This window comes from Canis lupus, chromosome 25 (assembly GCF_003254725.2).
Source record: "Canis lupus dingo isolate Sandy chromosome 25, ASM325472v2, whole genome shotgun sequence".
In the NCBI taxonomy this organism is placed as follows: Eukaryota; Metazoa; Chordata; class Mammalia; order Carnivora; family Canidae; genus Canis; species Canis lupus.
The window spans coordinates 40,881,184-40,898,016 of record NC_064267.1 but is presented as its reverse complement, the minus strand read 5'-3'; the positions used below and the strand labels follow the sequence as shown (position 1 = coordinate 40,898,016).

The window sequence follows — 16,833 nt, the reverse complement described above, 5'->3', positions numbered from 1 at the left end:
AATGTGGACCATGTCTAAGTTGGTTAGTAGGACAGTGGTGGAAGAGCTCAAACCTAGGGGTCCCACAACCTAGACTGGAATTCTGACTCCACCGCTCCACAAGGCAGTTAGTGGACAATTTATACAATAAATAGGAAGTTGTTTGATTGGGTGATCAACACTGAACATTAGCACTGATTAAATTCGCTAGATAAGTGCTGGGTTTTCCCTGTTGCTTGGCTTTAGTGCAAAGAAATGCACCTGTGAGCATAGTGTCCATTCTGCTGCATTATTCCTGACTTTTTGCAAGCACATGGGTTATAATTAGCTTCGCTAAGCTTGGCATGCTATTTTGCCCGTGGCATTTCCACGTCAGTCTTGTGCATTCTGAACCAGGTGAATAATTATAGATTAATAAATAACATTATTAAAACTTTGGTTCCTTGTTTTTCTTGGTAACGTTACTTTCAAGAATCATAATTATTCAACCTATACAGAACACTGCTCTTCTGTGGCCATCCAAATAATCCAAATAATCCGTGAAAATATTTCAACCTAAGGGTTTGTTTTTCAAGACTCTCCAAAGAAGGCTTTCCTAGCAATTGTAAAGCAGCCCAACTCTTCCAAATTCCAGTGGTCTCTGGGGGCTATCGCTGCCCTTAAGGACATGTACTGCTCTCTAACTTTCTTCTGTTGCCTTTCTACCAAAATAATGCCTCCTTTACTCCCATATAATAGGCCAAACTAATAGAAACACCTGCAAGGAGGTAAATAGACTCTGAATTCCTCTGAAAGTAATTTCTATAAAAAACAAATAGAAAAGGGGAATAACAGGTGTTCCATTGTTAATTATCCAGCTGCCTTATTCTATTCTCATAGAGTCCTGCTTTCTTTGAGCCTATGAGTAGAGAACTCTAGAATACTCAGATACATATTTAATCTTTCAGATCTTTTGGATATTTCATTTCCATGATATTCAATACACAAATCATTGAAAATTTTAATTTACTTTGGGTACTATGTAGACTGCAGTGTAATGGAAAAGAATCCAAGGCATAGAATTGGAAGATGTGGGTGTAAGATGTCCTTCAATGTAATATGTGATTTTGGCCCAATTATTTAACTACCTTGAACTTGTATATTAATGCTTTTTGACCCAATTCTCATCTTGCAGAGAAAACTAAGCAACATATGTGAAAATATTCACTTCATAAGAGTAATATTCAAGTATTATTTTCCTTAATCTTTTATATATCCTACTTTTATATATTACTTTTTTGTTTCTCTCCATCAATGCAACATAAATGCCATGAAGGCAGGGTTTTTGTTTTATTCACTGCAATGTCTTGAGCACTTCCTACAATGCTTGGTGCTCAGTAGCTATTTGTTGAAGGAAATTAAAAAAAAAGTGTGCATGCAGATTTCTATTTGGTTTTATGATTGCTTAGGAAGGCTTCTGCTCTTTCTGCTTACAGAGTGGCTATTAGAACTTAACACATTGTTAGAAAGAAATCCCATTTTGATTGAGCATTTCAGGATAAATTAAATGGTGTGTGTTTCTAGAAGATCTTACCTAAGAAAATGAGAAGCTCAGAGGTGAATCTGAATCACTGGCTAAAAGGTTTGGGATCTATGACTATTTATTGATGTTAGCCTTTACACTTGTAACTTTTTTTTTCAGAGGGGTAAACTTCATTCCATCTACAGTGGAAAAGAGCCATTCAGGCAATCCTACAGTACACCTCAAGAACACTGATAGAAGTAAAGCTTCCTTGTTGCTCTTTGTAGGTCTATTGCAATCAAGATGTGGCTACATTTGAGACCTGCACATCAAATTCTCTGAGAAATCATAATGTAGACACTGTGAAGGTATACATAATAGATAGTAATCTTACATTGAAATAGGTCTTGAAGGGGAAATAAAAAGTCTTGTTCTCTTAGTTGGCATATTTTAGCTTAAATCTTTTACAAGGGAAGACCTTTCTAATGGGGATGATCTCCTATCTAGGACACATTCGTTTCCACTTTGCTGAGAAACAGTCTAATAAGCTGGATGGTCTGCTGCATTCTCTCCCTGAGCTACAATTAACAGCAGCTCCTAAACTTTGAGTCTTTGCCTTCCCTGTTTTCCAGTGCCACTCAGATGTTCTATTTCTTGTTTGCAACTATAATTTGCCATTAAATATTAAATTATAGGATTTATCTCAGATATATGTTTATTGTATTTTGAAAACTTTGAAAATAAGAGAGTGAGTGTTGTAAGGCACCAAGCAGCCTGGAAGTCTCTTTACATAATCTCCCTAGCTAGATTTGCTCACTGCTCTCAGTTCACTTTTCTCAGTGGCATCTAATGAGGCAACAGCATCAACCTGCTGTGACAATGGCTATATCATCCTGCTAATGATGAAACACATTCATCTGCTCAGCCTCAGTAAAATTCTGTGCTCCATGTCCCCTAGAAGGGATGAAATGTGATTTCCAAGAAGAAGTCAAAATGTTTTGAATCTTGACTATTTGGGAATCTGTGGAGTTATACAATCTGAAATGCTTATTTTTATTCATTTTATGGTTTTTTTATTAAATGACCTTTTCGGTTGCTATGACTCATATATGACATAAAACTTGAGGTTCTCATTAATAATAGTTGCATATAGATTCTAACTAATCATCTGTGGTCTGATTGCTATATTCTCATGTCTACCTTTAGAAAGCAAAGAATTCTTACCCTTGTCAAATTTTATCTCAGAAATAGCTACCACTGAATGAGTGACAAGAGTGTTCATTGTTAACCTTCCAACAGAGATGCTGGTCTCAGCTCTAAGCCTTAATTTCACCTCCTGAAAGCAGAAGGTTTGGGCATAGTTAGCTTTAAGGATGAAATAAGAAACTGTTTTAAACTTTAGTAATTGAGATTCACCTGTGTGAAAAAAGACAGTTGAACAGTTTGATAATGCCTCATGGTACCTAGGAAAGACATTTGTGATTAGGAATATGATTTACACAAAAAAGGAAGAATGTTGCTATACCATTAAAAAAATGTTTTCTTACGTGGGTTAAATAGATGGGTTTCTCTTTTCATGAGAAAAGAGAAAATAGATGTTTGATTCTTTCCTCCATTTTTGCACTTCATTCTAAAACCTGATCATTTTTAAGTTGCTTTTTTAAAAGAAATTAAACCAGAGTGGAATTATAGAAAAATTGATCATTCTACCTGTCTCTCTAACATATTGGATTGTGCCACTCAACTTCTATTAGGGTAAAAATGCCTTGTGGAGAAAGCAATTTTGATCTGGCAGGGAGAGGTAGCATGCATCCTATCTGAATTCCGTATGTGAATCACTTAAGCTTTTTCTGCAAAATGAAATCTATGAACACAATGACAATATATTGTTATAATGAATTTATAACACAAAAATGTTTTGATGATTATCAGTAAGCTCACATATTATGCTTTCTGTGCCTGGGCATTTTGATATATTTTGTAGAATTAAACTTACTTTATAAAGTATGCTTGCTTTCCAAGAAAAGAGATTGTGTGTTTATATATATCTGTATATAAAGACCATACTTTTCAATCTTGAAAGCAAGACTCTTATCCTGCCAAGTATGTGTTTTTGAAGTACAGTTCTGCAAATGATTTGAAATCAGGTCCTTCTTGAAAAATATGTCATTTTCACTATACATTAATTTCATAAAAAATGAAGATGGTTTTATTTGACTTCTAAGGGAGTGAGATATAATAAGAATTATTGATTGCCATCGTTGTTTCTGTTTTTGCTACAGCATGCTACTACTACATGAAATGTCTGAGTGACTAGATATCTTTAGGCCACTTAATTATCTACTTCTTTCTCCATCTAACTGTTTCTATCCTAATGAAAAGGTTTTCAGGAGATGGGTCAGTTGTTTTTAACCCACACTTTTCTCATCCTTGAAATCTGTTGGTACTATTTTCCTCTTCTGTGTGACTTTCCCCACACCATCAGATAACTTTTAAAGGCCTATGAGTTTTAATTCCAGGAATATAACAAAGCTATTCATCAATCCTCTTGCTGAAAATGACTGCATTTATTTATTTTAAAGATTTTATTTATTCATAAGAGACACACAGAGAGAAACAGAGACCTAGGCAGAGGGAGAAGCAGACTCCCTATTAGGAGCTCTGTGTGGGACTCGATTCCAGGACTCTGGGATCATGCCCTGAGCTGAAGGCAAATGCTCAACTGCTGAGCCACTCAGGTGTCCCCAGAATTATGCCATTTATAATAAAACATTTTAAAATTTATGAAAAAAACTGAAGGGTTGATATGATAATAAGGAATTATTAGGTAAATATCAACAGGCCATCAAAGAAAAACAAAATCTTAAGAGTGGCTGGAAAAAGATACATTACCTTTAAAAACTAAAAATTGGATTGACAGCTCATGTCACAAAAGCAACAGTGAGAATCCAAAGATAATGAGGTCGTATCTTCACAGTATAAAGGAAAATAATTGCCAGTTTAGAATTCTGTGCATTGTGAACATATCTTGCAAGAAAAAAATAAAGTTTTTTTTTTTTTTACAGCCCCAAACTGGGAATATTACTAAAGAAAATCATAAAAGATTTTAAAGACATCAGTGGTTACATTAAAAGTAATTGTACTAAATGCTTCAAACAAAATGCAAAGATTATCTTTTGGATTTTGTAAAATCAAAGAAAGTAAGACATATTTGAAACATAAATTACTAAAAGGCTGGAAAAAATACACAATTCAATAGCTAACTAAAGCTTTGTCTTTATCAGACAAAATGACCTTTAAAACAAAAAAGCATTGCCAGAAGCTAAGCATGTCACTTTATGATGGAAAAGGGTTGAATAATCAGCAAGACATACCTAAATTTTAAATTTGTATGCACATAACAAAGTGTCCTTAAAATTAAAACAAAAAATGGACAGACATATAAAAAGAGTTTATCCAAAAATATCAGTATGAATTTAGAAGATCTGACTATCACAACCAACTTAATGTACATACCTGAACTATGACAACCCAAACCTGCAGATTACATACAACACTGACAGAAATTGGCCACATAACTGGGTTATAAAGCAATTCTTAACAAATACCAAAGATCAGTGTTATGCACACCATGGTATGAGTAAAATGCAATTCTATAAGTTGATAATGAAAAGATAAATTGAAATTTTCCATATAAGTAGAAATAAAATCACCAAAATTATAATGAAAATTAGAAAATCTTTGAATTGAAGGATAATAAACATACCACATTTCAAAACTTGTAGAATGCCAGTAAAGCTATCATAAGAGCTATCATATGACCTTAAAGAAAAAGAAAAAAGTAGGGCTAAAAAAAAAGTAGGGATAGAAAAAAAAAGAAAAAGTAGGGATACGTAGGTGGCTCGGTGGTTAAGTGCCTGCCTTCAGCTCAGGGTGTGATCCTGGAGTCCCAGGATCGAGTCCCAGGATTGAGTCCCATGTCGGGCTCCCTGCGTGAAGCCTGTTTCTCCCTCTGCCTGTGTCTCTGCCTCTCTCTCTCTCCCTCTTTCTCTCTCTGTCGCTGTCTCTCATGAATAAATAAATAAAATTAAAAAATATATATATATATATACAATGAAAAGTAAACATATTTAAAAGCTAAATCAAAAGATTGTTCTTGGAAAAGACAAAAATCCCTGACATGTTTAACTTCAAAAGGGGATAGATGAAGCAAGAAAAAGCAATTTTAGGTATCAAAAAAAAAATAATTACTGCAAATACTATAGACAAAATTATAGTAATAGTATAAAGCATCACATCAAAACATATATATATACATATATATGCAACTTGTATTAAAATTGTAATTTTGAATGAAAGTAGGACCTACCAAAGTAACTGTAGAAAATAAAAGGAACCATGACAAACATTAAAGATACCGACACTGTAGTCAAAATCCTGCTAACAGGAAAACTACACTACCAGACAAACTCACTGGAATAGTTAATTCCTATAGCAGTCGAACTCTTCCAGCAAGCAGAAGAAGAGAAATACCCTCAAACTCTTTTATGAAGTTGGCATGACCTTGATACCAATCTGACAAAGGAAGAAAGGAAATACAGTCAATTTCATTCATTTTTTTTTAATTTTTATTTATTCATGATAGGCACACAGTGAGAGAGAGAGAGGCAGAGACACAGGCAGAGGGAGAAGCAGGCTCCATGCACCGGGAGCCTGACGTGGGATTTGATCCCGGGTCTCCAGGATCGCGCCCTGGGCCAAAGGCAGGCGCCAAACCGCTGCGCCACCCAGGAATCCCAGTCAATTTCATTCATGATCATAGAGGGACAAATGCTCCCAAACAAAATATTAGCAAGCCTATGTCCCACAACATATAAAAAGGATAATACATTGTCATCAAATTGGGTTGATCTCAGGAATTCACGCCTGATTTAATATTACAAATCAATTATAATTCATAAAATTAACAATCTAGAGGAGGAGAGCAATATAGTTATATCAATAAATGTAAAAAGACATTTGATAAAATGTAATATTCTTTTATGATTAATAGGATAAAAACACTAGAAAAATATAAATAGACAAGAACTTCCTTAATAAAAATGTACCGGAAATATAATACACAGTGGTGTAACTTTAAGGATTTTTGCATTACTCTCTTCAACATTTGACTGAAGATCTTAGCCAATGCAGAAAGACAATAACGAGAAACAAAAAGTAAAAGGTATGACAAAGAAGAAACCAAAACTCTTGGCATTTGCAGTTCATTTGACTGTGTGCACAGAAAACCCCCAAAATATGCAGATAAATTATTAGGATTAATAAATGAGTTTAGCATGTTTGCTGAATATCAATCAAAGCACACACATAAAGTACATTTTTTCATATAAGCCTCAAACAAAGTGAAATTTAAAAAGGAAATTTAGGAATGTCTAGATACCAGTGGTTGAACGTCTGCCTTTGGCTCAGTCATGATCCCAGAGTTTTGGGACGGAGGCCTGCATTGGGTTCCCTGTAGAGAGCTTGCTTCTCCCTCTGCCTATGTCTATGCCTTTCTCTGTGTCTCTCATGAATAAATAAATAAAATCTTTAAAAAATAAAATAAAAAGTAAATTTATATGCTGTCAATAAATATGATGTTTTTAGGACTAAGTCTAAAGAAAGCAGACAAGACCTTTCCAGAGAAAATTATCACCCTTAGAGAATGGAGATTGGAGGTCTCCTTATATGATATTTTACTGCTTTAGTCTTCTCTGGCATCTTTAGCCACACAATAAAATTTTGTTGAATTCTAATCATGTACTGGTAACTATCAGCCATCTATCAGCCATTGAGATGCAAAGATAATTTCACTGACTCCTTACTCTCCTTTTGCTCTTATATATCTACATTTACAGATGTAGATATATTATTACTTTTTCATAGTTAGAGTGACTTTCTAGCTTTTGAGATTTGAAATAATACAATTTGATCTGAATGGAAAAAAAGGACTAGAGTGTAAGCATCACTCAAGCATCGTATAGAAACTTAATTACAAGGCATTCAATTTCCATAAACACTTTTAGCCTGCTTTTCTCTTCATATTGATCTTAATATTAAAGTAGTAAACTTGAGAAGCACCGTGGTTGCCTATAAACTAGGTTGGATGGATCTGAAATTCTTGTCTACAAAATGGCAATTTCTTTTTGATGCATCAAAGATGTGAAGCCCAATCATAGATACACATCCAGCACATTACCTAAGACAGGGGCTATCTGAAAATATGTGTGAACTCTTTTCTGAGTTTTTTGTTTGTTTCATTTTGTGTTTAATTGTTCCAACCTCATCATCTAGCTACTTTTGTTCTTTTTAAAGACAGCCTGCTTGAGTGTGCCTTTTTTTCTTGAATGACACTAAAACCTCTGTTTTTTTCCCCTCACCTTGTTCCTCTCCTGCCTCCTCTCCAAATCTGCTGGTGTTTGTAACTCCTTTATTGTGGGTGTGGTCCTCTCCATCAGCCATGTGGGTAGTTGAACCAAAGTCACCTACCAACCTCTCTGCTGCCTTGTCCACCAGGAGACACTCCCAGGAATCCAGGTTGGTTGTGGGGTGTGGGGTCCAGGGGATGTATGCAGCCAAGTCATAACCAGGGCCTCTTCTTTCATTCCAGCACCCCATAGGTTCCCCTGGGTTCCCAACTCTCAGATTTTGACCCTGACTTTCCAGGCTTTCTGGTTTATGACACTATTTCTGCCAAGCTCCAAGCTGCTGTGCATATTACCTCTTTCTTACCATCAAATTTTACCCTTTCTATTCCCCATCCTTTTGGAGTCCTGCTACCTCTTTTCATTTAAATTACTCTAAGGCATTTGTTGGGACTCCAGCATCAAGATTCAGTGGGTGGTAGAAATTTTTAATTAGGCAGGGGCCTCATTCCTGAAATCACAAGAGGACATTGTTTGTCTATTCCACTTTCATGGAGGCCTGGGGCTGGCAGTGCGTTTGGCTGAAGCTCCCCTCTTTCTCTCAATGGGACTAACCATCCAACCTGGTGCAGCAGTCAGAAACATCCCCTCTTTTGATCCTCACCCCTTGTCTGCAGTCCTCTTCTCTGGGGCCAAAGGTCCCCATAAAATGTGAGCATCCTAAAGAAAATAGTTCTTAAGAAAGTTAGCATGTGACAAGAGCAAGTGGTACTATGTGAAGACAGCAGGGCACCTGGGAGAGCACAGACCAGGGATCTGGCTCACCTGGGTTTGGATCTCAAATTGTGCCTCTTAATTAGCTGTGTAACTCTGAGCAAATTCTAAATTTCTGAGTCTCAGTTTTATGAATATAATAGGCTAACATAACAGCACCTCCCTCATCCTGATGCTGTGAGGCTATGAAGTGACAAAGCTAAAGGTCCTGTCATAACTACTGGGTAGAGTGAATGTCAATCAAGTATACCTGTTAATATTGGCTGAGATTTTCTCCCTTCAATAGCAGCAAATCATGAAAACTAAATAGTACTGGTTCCATTTGACAGATGAAGAAACTGAGGCTCAGGGAGGTTAAATAACTATTCTAAGGTCAAAGTAGTAAAAGTGACATTTGGGACCCAAATTCAGGTCTTCTGACTTCCACCATATAGTCATATTTTCACTATATCACATGACATAAGAAATTTCTTAGTTTTGGCATATTTATATTAACTGCTAGTCTTCTCATCTGGTGTATTTAATGTGTGGACGTTGTCTCATCTTTTCATTTATTGTTGTGGTTTAAAATATCGCTATTATAATTTACATGAGTTTCATCCTAACAAAAACCACGACATTTGCCTTATGGTTTATATGGATTATTTCTAGCTATCTGATAGTTTCGCTAACATTTGTATTTCAGGAATGTAGACTATCACAGACAAAAGCATGTAGTGAAAACTTAGAGACTGTCTTACCTTTATCTGACAAAGAAAAACTGCTAATATTTTTAAGTGGTGCCATTTATTGACCCTACCATATTTACTGAGCACTGACCAATTGTCAGGTGTTGTGCTAAGCTTTCTGTGAGGTTCCATAGTGAATTAGATGGTCTTTTTTGCCTCAAGAACTAGATAACAAATTTGGAAAGAAACTCTAGCCATTTTAATTGATCCTGAGCCAGACTGTAAAACCCCTCTTCATTTGATATAAAATACAAATTTGCCTTAAAATGGAAATTGATACATGTTAACACTGATAGGCAAAGATCTCTTCCTTGAATTGTGATTTCCACAGGTATTTTGACATGAAAAACCAACCCAGATCCCCGCATTAGTGGAGTTCATTGCCTATGGCTGGGGGTGGGGTGGCAGGGAGGAGAGACACATAACAAATAATAAACAGTAAATAAATACATTCTATTTTTTTGTTAGATGATAACTGATCCTGAGAAAAACAGAGCAGGATAGAGAGATTGGGAAGCCAGAGATAGCTCTGGGTGGCAATTGTAAACACAATGGTCAGGGGAAGTCGTATCCAGAAGAGGCCTTCAAGAAAGACCTGAAGGAGATAATAAAGTTAAGAGTGCATCTCTCCAAGAAAAGAGCATTCCGGGCTAGGGAAGACATCAAGACAGCAGTGCAAGTGGAGAGAGAGGGAAAGCATAGAAGACAGGAGGTCCCAGAGGTGACAGGGAGTTTAGGCATTAGGGTCTCACAGCCCATGGCAATGACTTACAGCTTTCCTGGAAGTGAAAGGCAAAGCTACTGCAAAGTTTAAGCACAGAAATGACCCAGAATAACATTTTGTGTTCAACTGTGTTCATTTAATGGAGCAACATTTTCCTGCACCATTTTTCTTGGGAGGGAGAAGAGACATTATCTTAATGTCTGCATACTAAACCCATCAGGGTATCTATTGATGAAGATACTACTTATTTTCGGCTTTTTAAATTAATAACATTGAGTTGAATATCTAAGTAAACACTTTGTCTTGCTATCTTTGCTCTAGAATAGATTTCTATAAAGGGCATTCTTTATGGGTGTGCAGGTATGCAAGGGTAGAAATCATGAAAAACATACCCAGATTGTTTTCCTTAGCAGTCATTTGAGTTTATATATTCTCAGAAGCAATATGCATTATATCACACATTGGTATTTTTTTAAAAGATTTTATTTATTTGAAAAAGAGAAAGTGGCGGGGGTGAGGGCAGAGGGAGGGAGAAGCAGACTCCCCACTAAGCAGGGAGTTTAATGTGGGGCCTGATCTCAGGACTCTGAGACCATGACCTGAGTTGAAGGCAGGTGTTCAACTAACGGAGCCACCCAGATGCCCTTATATCACACATTGTTTTAATCAACAGAATAATATATCAATTTTCCTAATTTAAGGAAAATTAGTCAAAATTCAATCACTCATTTGTCAAGAGATTCCTTAAAACCTACACTTGACTCAACAATCACTAGACACATCAGAATGACACATACCTGTTCTCCATATACAGTTATATATTTTCTTATCTTTACTATATTAAGCCCCTTTACTTCATTATTCCATTTTCATACACTGACTTTTTCTTAAGATTTGTTCTTTATTTGAGAGAGACAAAGCATTGAGAGGGACATGAAGAGGGAGAGAGAATCTCAAGTGACTCTGCACTCAGTGCAGAGCTCTACAAGGTGTCAGGATCCATCTCATTTCTGAGATCACGAACTGAGCAGAAACCCAGAGTTGGACACTCAACTGGCTGTGCCACCCAGACACTCCTTAATATAACTGACTTTAAATATAAATGACCAGCATACATGGTTCGAGTCAGGATCCCATCCCTCTAGTAATAGTTGTTTAATTCAGTTTCGTGATGTGATGATGTTTGTGATAACTTAAGCAGGGCTCACTCCATTGAAACCTAACTCCCAGTATCTTCAGAAGAAAGGGTTTCCCAAACAAATTAAGAGGGCAAACAGAAATACAGAGGGGAAAATATAAAATGCTAGAAAAATTGCTCTTAATGAATTTATTAAGGTAATATTTTTTTTCATCTAAAGTAACACTTTAGCAATACAGCTACTTTTCTCTAGAAATGTTTTCAATTCAGATTTTCACCAGTATTAGACTAGTCTTCTCTGAGCTTTTCAGCTTTGTTTCAATTTTCTGGATGTTTTCCCATGTTGGTAGATATAAAACTGCCTGCACGGGTCACATCTTTGTACAGTTTTAGACTACTTGATTGAATTCTGTGTTTTTTTTTTTTTGATTTGAAAAAGCCTTAATTATTCTTCATTTTATAATCTTGTGATAATAGTTAAAAGTCAACATAAGTATGAAAATCATTACTGTATATATTTTCAAACCCAAGTCTGAGAATAGAAAAGAGAAATGTCACTATAAGGAGTATTTATGCATTTATACAAAAGGCCTGCAGATGTATTTAATTTAATATAAAAAAGTGTATTGAGGGGTGTCTGGGTGGCACGGTTAGTTAAGCCTCCAACTCTTGGTTTTAGCTCAGGTCCTAATCTCAGGATTGTGAGATTGAGCCTTGCATTGGGCTCCCTGCTCAGAGTGGAGTCTGCTTTATTTATTTTTGTTAATATTTTATTTATTTATTCATGAGAGACAGACAGAGAGAGAGAGAGAGAGAGGCAGAGACACAGGCAGAGGGAGAAGCAGGCCCCCTCGCAGGGAGCCCAATGCAGGACCTGATCCTGGGACCCCAGGATCACACCCTGGGCCGAAGGCAGGCGCTAAACCGCTGAGCCACCCAGGGATCCCCTGGAGTCTGCTTCAGACTCTCTTTCCCTCTCCCTGTGCCCCTGCCTGCTGTGCACAGACACACACTCTCTCTCCCTCTCTCAAATAAATAAATAAATCATTACAAAAAATATACTGGTGACAAAGCTTCTCTTGTAATCTGCATTTTATGAATGAGGAAACCAAGGCTTAGAGAGGTTTCAGTAACATGTCCTATTCTTGTTTCCTTTTTTTAGAGAAGGAGGGGGGAGATGTAGGAGGGGCAGAGAGAATCTTAAGCAGGGTTTCCACCCAGTGCAGAGCCTGATGCAGGGCTCAATGTCACAACCCTGAGATCATGATCAGAACCGAAATAAAAAATCAGACACTCAACCAACTGAGCCATCTAGGCATCCTGCCAATTCCATCTAGCTAGTAAGTGGTAGAGTGGCAGCTGGAATCTGGGTTTCTCAAATGCCAAGGCACTGGGCTTTGGCTGCGTGAAGACTCATTTGGATGTCATGGTCATAGAAGCAAAGGATTAGATAGAATATGAGAGGTCACAGAAGGAAAGAACATGATATACTGCTAAGAGAAGCCAGTGAAATCTCAGATCAGTTATTTACAAGTAAATAACTGGATTCTATTATATTAACCTCTAATCCTTGATTTCTCATCTATAAAAGGGGTATAATTAAAAGACTATGTAAAATATTTCTTAGAGCTCTAAGCACCCATTGTGCATGAAACGATAGTAATTGTTTTTAAAAGCAAAATAGGGAAGATTTTATAATAGCACTTGGCCAGCTGGTTTGGTGGAAGAACAGAAATACTTGAGACCTGGGATGGTTACTGTAGCATATATTCTGAATGTATCTGAAAAGTCTAGATGCAGCAGAATCCAGTGACATATATAAAATGTTTTGACCATGGAAGCAAATAAAATTTAAAACTTTTTTTTAGAAACAAAGCACTTAGGGATAAATACTTCAACAGGAAGCATCTAATAGTCTTTGCGTACAAATACATATTCATGAAACACTAACTTAGCAACAGCGATATGTACTTTTTCCGTCACATTAAAATAGTCTTTGCAAACACCATTTGCAGGATATTTGTCTTGCAAAATTTCCCTATAGCCCTCATTAACAAAAGAGAAAAAAAAAAGATTCTAAGCTATCATGCTATTTTATTTGATTCTCTTTTCTGAACAAGAAGATACAGTTTTAAAATGAGTTCTTGGGGTTTTGGTGGAGCTTGAGATTGCGAAGCAGCTTTTTAAGCTTTTTAAGGTCCCAAGCTAAAAACCTCATAGTAGTGATTTAAAATCATGAAGACATTATTTGCTATCACCTCTTAGAGACAATATATGGATTTGCAAAGCACAGCATTTGGCACACAGGAAACTTCAGTATATTTATTTTCTGTTACACATATTTATTACCAGTAGCACTATATTGAACAGTATATGCCTTTTCCTATATAAATAAGTTCACTATCTGATTATCTTTTCCACTGTAATTTGCTTATTTTGCACAGTATCCATATATGATGAGGTTTATGTTTCACTGGATATATCTGATAGATTCAAGAGTTGCCTGAATGAAGTCGCTTTTGAGTTATTTTCAATATAATTTCTCAGGATAAAAGATTTCAAGGCAGCCCTGGTGGCACAGCGGTTTAGTGCCGCCTGCAGCCCAGGGCGTGATCGGGAGACCTGGGATCGCGTCCCACGTCAGGCTCCCTGCATGGAGCCTGCTTCTCCCTCTGCCTGTGTCTCTGCCTCTCTCTGTGTGTCTCTATGAATAAATACAATAAAAAAATCTTAAAAAAAAAAGATTTCTTCCCAACTAGTACTGAAAATAGAGAAATCGCTAGCCATTGGTGTTTACGAATTGTATCCCTAATGAATTAGCTATGCTATAATCATATGTCTTTTTTGTTTATTTTTTTAAAGATTTGATTTATTTATTTGAGAAAGAGAGAGAGAGTGCATGCACAGGTGTGCCTGCAGGTGAGAGGGAGAGAGAGAGAGAGAGATTGAGAATGAGCAGGGGTGAGAAGCATACTTCTGGCTGAGCAGGGGGTTCAATGGGGCTTGATCCTGGAATTCTGGGATCATGACTTGAGCCAAAGGCAGATGCTTAACTGACTGAGTCACCTGGTCACCCCTGTTTATGTTTTTGGGTTTTTTTTTTAAAGATTTTTTTTTTAATTTATTCACGAGAGACACAGAGATAGGCAGAAACATAGGTGGAGGGAGAAGCAGGCTCCATTCAGGGAGCCCGATGTGGGATTTGATCCTAGGATTCCGGGATCATGCCCTGAACCAAAGGCAGATGCTCAACCATGAGCCACCCAGGCATCCCATGTTTTTTTAAATTATGGGATTAAATCAGAGTATAGCTAATTTGAAGCCACTATTTCTGCTAAGAATAAGCTACTTGATTTATGATTAATAATGAATGACTTGTTTATATTCTATTTATTGTCTTTTGATAGTACCCAGACTTAGGTGTGCAACAAGTTTCACTGATCTGAGGACACAAATGATAGTGAAGTGTGTCAATGATCTTATTCCAAAAAGAAGTAATCTCCATTCTTAGATAATCTATCGCAGTTTTTTGTTACATTGTTAAAATGTTCTTTCTTTGAAGAATTATGGTGAAAGCAGAGGTAGGAGTTAGTTTTAAATGTTTTTATTGGGAAAATAAAAGAATGGCCATTTATAATCTTATTTCTGTTTTTATTATTATTTTACTGGTCCAGAAGATGGGAAAGTCTGGAATTCACCATTCTATAGTTACTCAGTTGTCTTTAAATATTGAAACAGGACACTTAACAGTGTTTCTAAATATTTTCAAAATTTGGATAGTTGTTTCCTCTGATTAGCATACTGAAGTCTTACAGAATTAATGAGTGCCATTAGGTCTTTCAGTGACTAATGAACTGTGACATATTTCATTTGTATGAATGGCTTGATAAGAAAATCATGCTCTTATGTCTCCAACCGAGAAAAGAAAAACATGAGTATAGAAACAAAAGAAAAGAAAAGAAAAGAAAAGAAAAGAAAAGAAAGAAAAGAAAAGAAAAAGAAAGAAGAAAGAAAGAGAAAGAAAGAAAGAAAGAAAGAAAGAAAGAAAGAAAGAAAGAAAGAAAGAAGAAAAAGAAAAAAAGGAACTTCATACTTAAGAGATAAAAGCAGAGAAGGAGCAGAAGAGTACACATTATAAACAAAACCTTTTGCACCAAACACTTGCTGAAAATGTGATTTTATTTGAGCTACTGCAGTAGGGGAGAAAGAAATCAGTATAGAACTGAGCTCAACTCCAAATACAACAGGAACAAATGGGGATTTATAGCCAGTAGGCAGAGTGAGGGCCTGGTCAGTATACTAAGTGGACATGACTGAAGACAGGGGATCCTTGCTAAAATGGCCTAACAGTGTTCTTGCTAAGGCCAACCAGCATAGCTATCAAGGGTGAGGGATGAGGATAGATGTCAATGGTGGAGGGATTCCCACTAAATGGACTTAGCAGGATTCTTTGCTAGAAACTGGGCTCGAGGACCAAGGGTAGGGCTGCAGTTCAAGGTCAAGATCTGGTTGAAAGAATGCTTGGAGGCTAACTAAAGATTGGTTAAAGAGAGAGCCTTTGTCAATAGATGAAGACAAGAGAAACGAACACACCATGCGATTTTTAAAAACACATCAGTTTTTGAAAGACTGACCTAAACCTCTGAGCTTCACATAACATGTTAGCCCTTTGGGCTGAGAGTAAAATAAGGACATTCACTTGAGCGCGGTTCCGTTTTGAACCACGTGAAGTTGTTTTTTAACTTCCTCTAAACTCTCAGTTGTGGTATGTCATTAAATTGAACTTAATGAGACCATCTCAATTCCTTCTTAAAGATCTCCTCTGATAGATGTAAGTTTTTATTTTTTTCTCCAGTGTTGAGATGCAAGGATTTAGTATAAAGCTCAAGAGTAAATATCCTTAATAGGATAGAGATAATCCTAGGAATGGTAATTACTCCATTTTACTGAAAACATTCAATAAGTGGGCAGGAGATAAGAATGAATTTTACCTTTTAGAATCTGCTAAGTTTAACTTTACACTTTGTTTACTTGACATTTAAGCAACAATAGCAGCAGGATCCCATTTCATTAGAGCTATCCTGGGAAATTCTTTAAATGATCTCCTCAGATGCAGCTGATCCCACCATCTGTCACCACTGCAGAAAATTTAGCATTGATTTCAAACACTCTTTTGTGCATAATTTTTTGATGTCAACCAGGATGCTCAAAAAGACAAGAACAAACATTAATAAGTACTAATTCAGCATCTACCACTGCCTGGTTCTACATCCTAACAGGTCCCTGTTTTTTCAGTATTTACAAGCTCAAAGGGAAGATAGACAAATATTACAAAATTATTTGCCATTTGCCAAGTGCGGTAATAGGACATGATACAGGGTGCTGTTGAAACACACAGGAAGAGTGTCTGTCCCACTTCTTGCGCTAGGGTAAGATTGGGAATTGGGGAGTGGTGAGAGTGTGAGTGTGTTTGTGTGTGCATGAGGCATTGGAAATACATGGGAGATGAGACGTGGCCTCCTTGGGGGGGAAGGAAGGTGCAAGAAGTGATTTATAAATGGAGACCCAAGAGGTAGAGTAGATAT

General features: G+C 36.6%; 1 protein-coding gene across 2 annotated transcripts in view; it reads left to right on the top strand.

Annotated features, from left to right (window-relative positions):
- LOC112669845 (SPHK1 interactor, AKAP domain containing) overlaps positions 1–16,833 on the top strand; it is a 169,470-nt gene that overhangs the window by 15,893 nt on the left and 136,744 nt on the right. For both annotated transcript variants that reach the window (XM_049101236.1, XM_049101237.1), the window contains exon 2: positions 7,978–8,056. In XM_049101236.1, the coding sequence (XP_048957193.1) occupies positions 7,978–8,056 (79 nt within the window). The remainder of the gene's footprint in view (positions 1–7,977; positions 8,057–16,833) is intronic.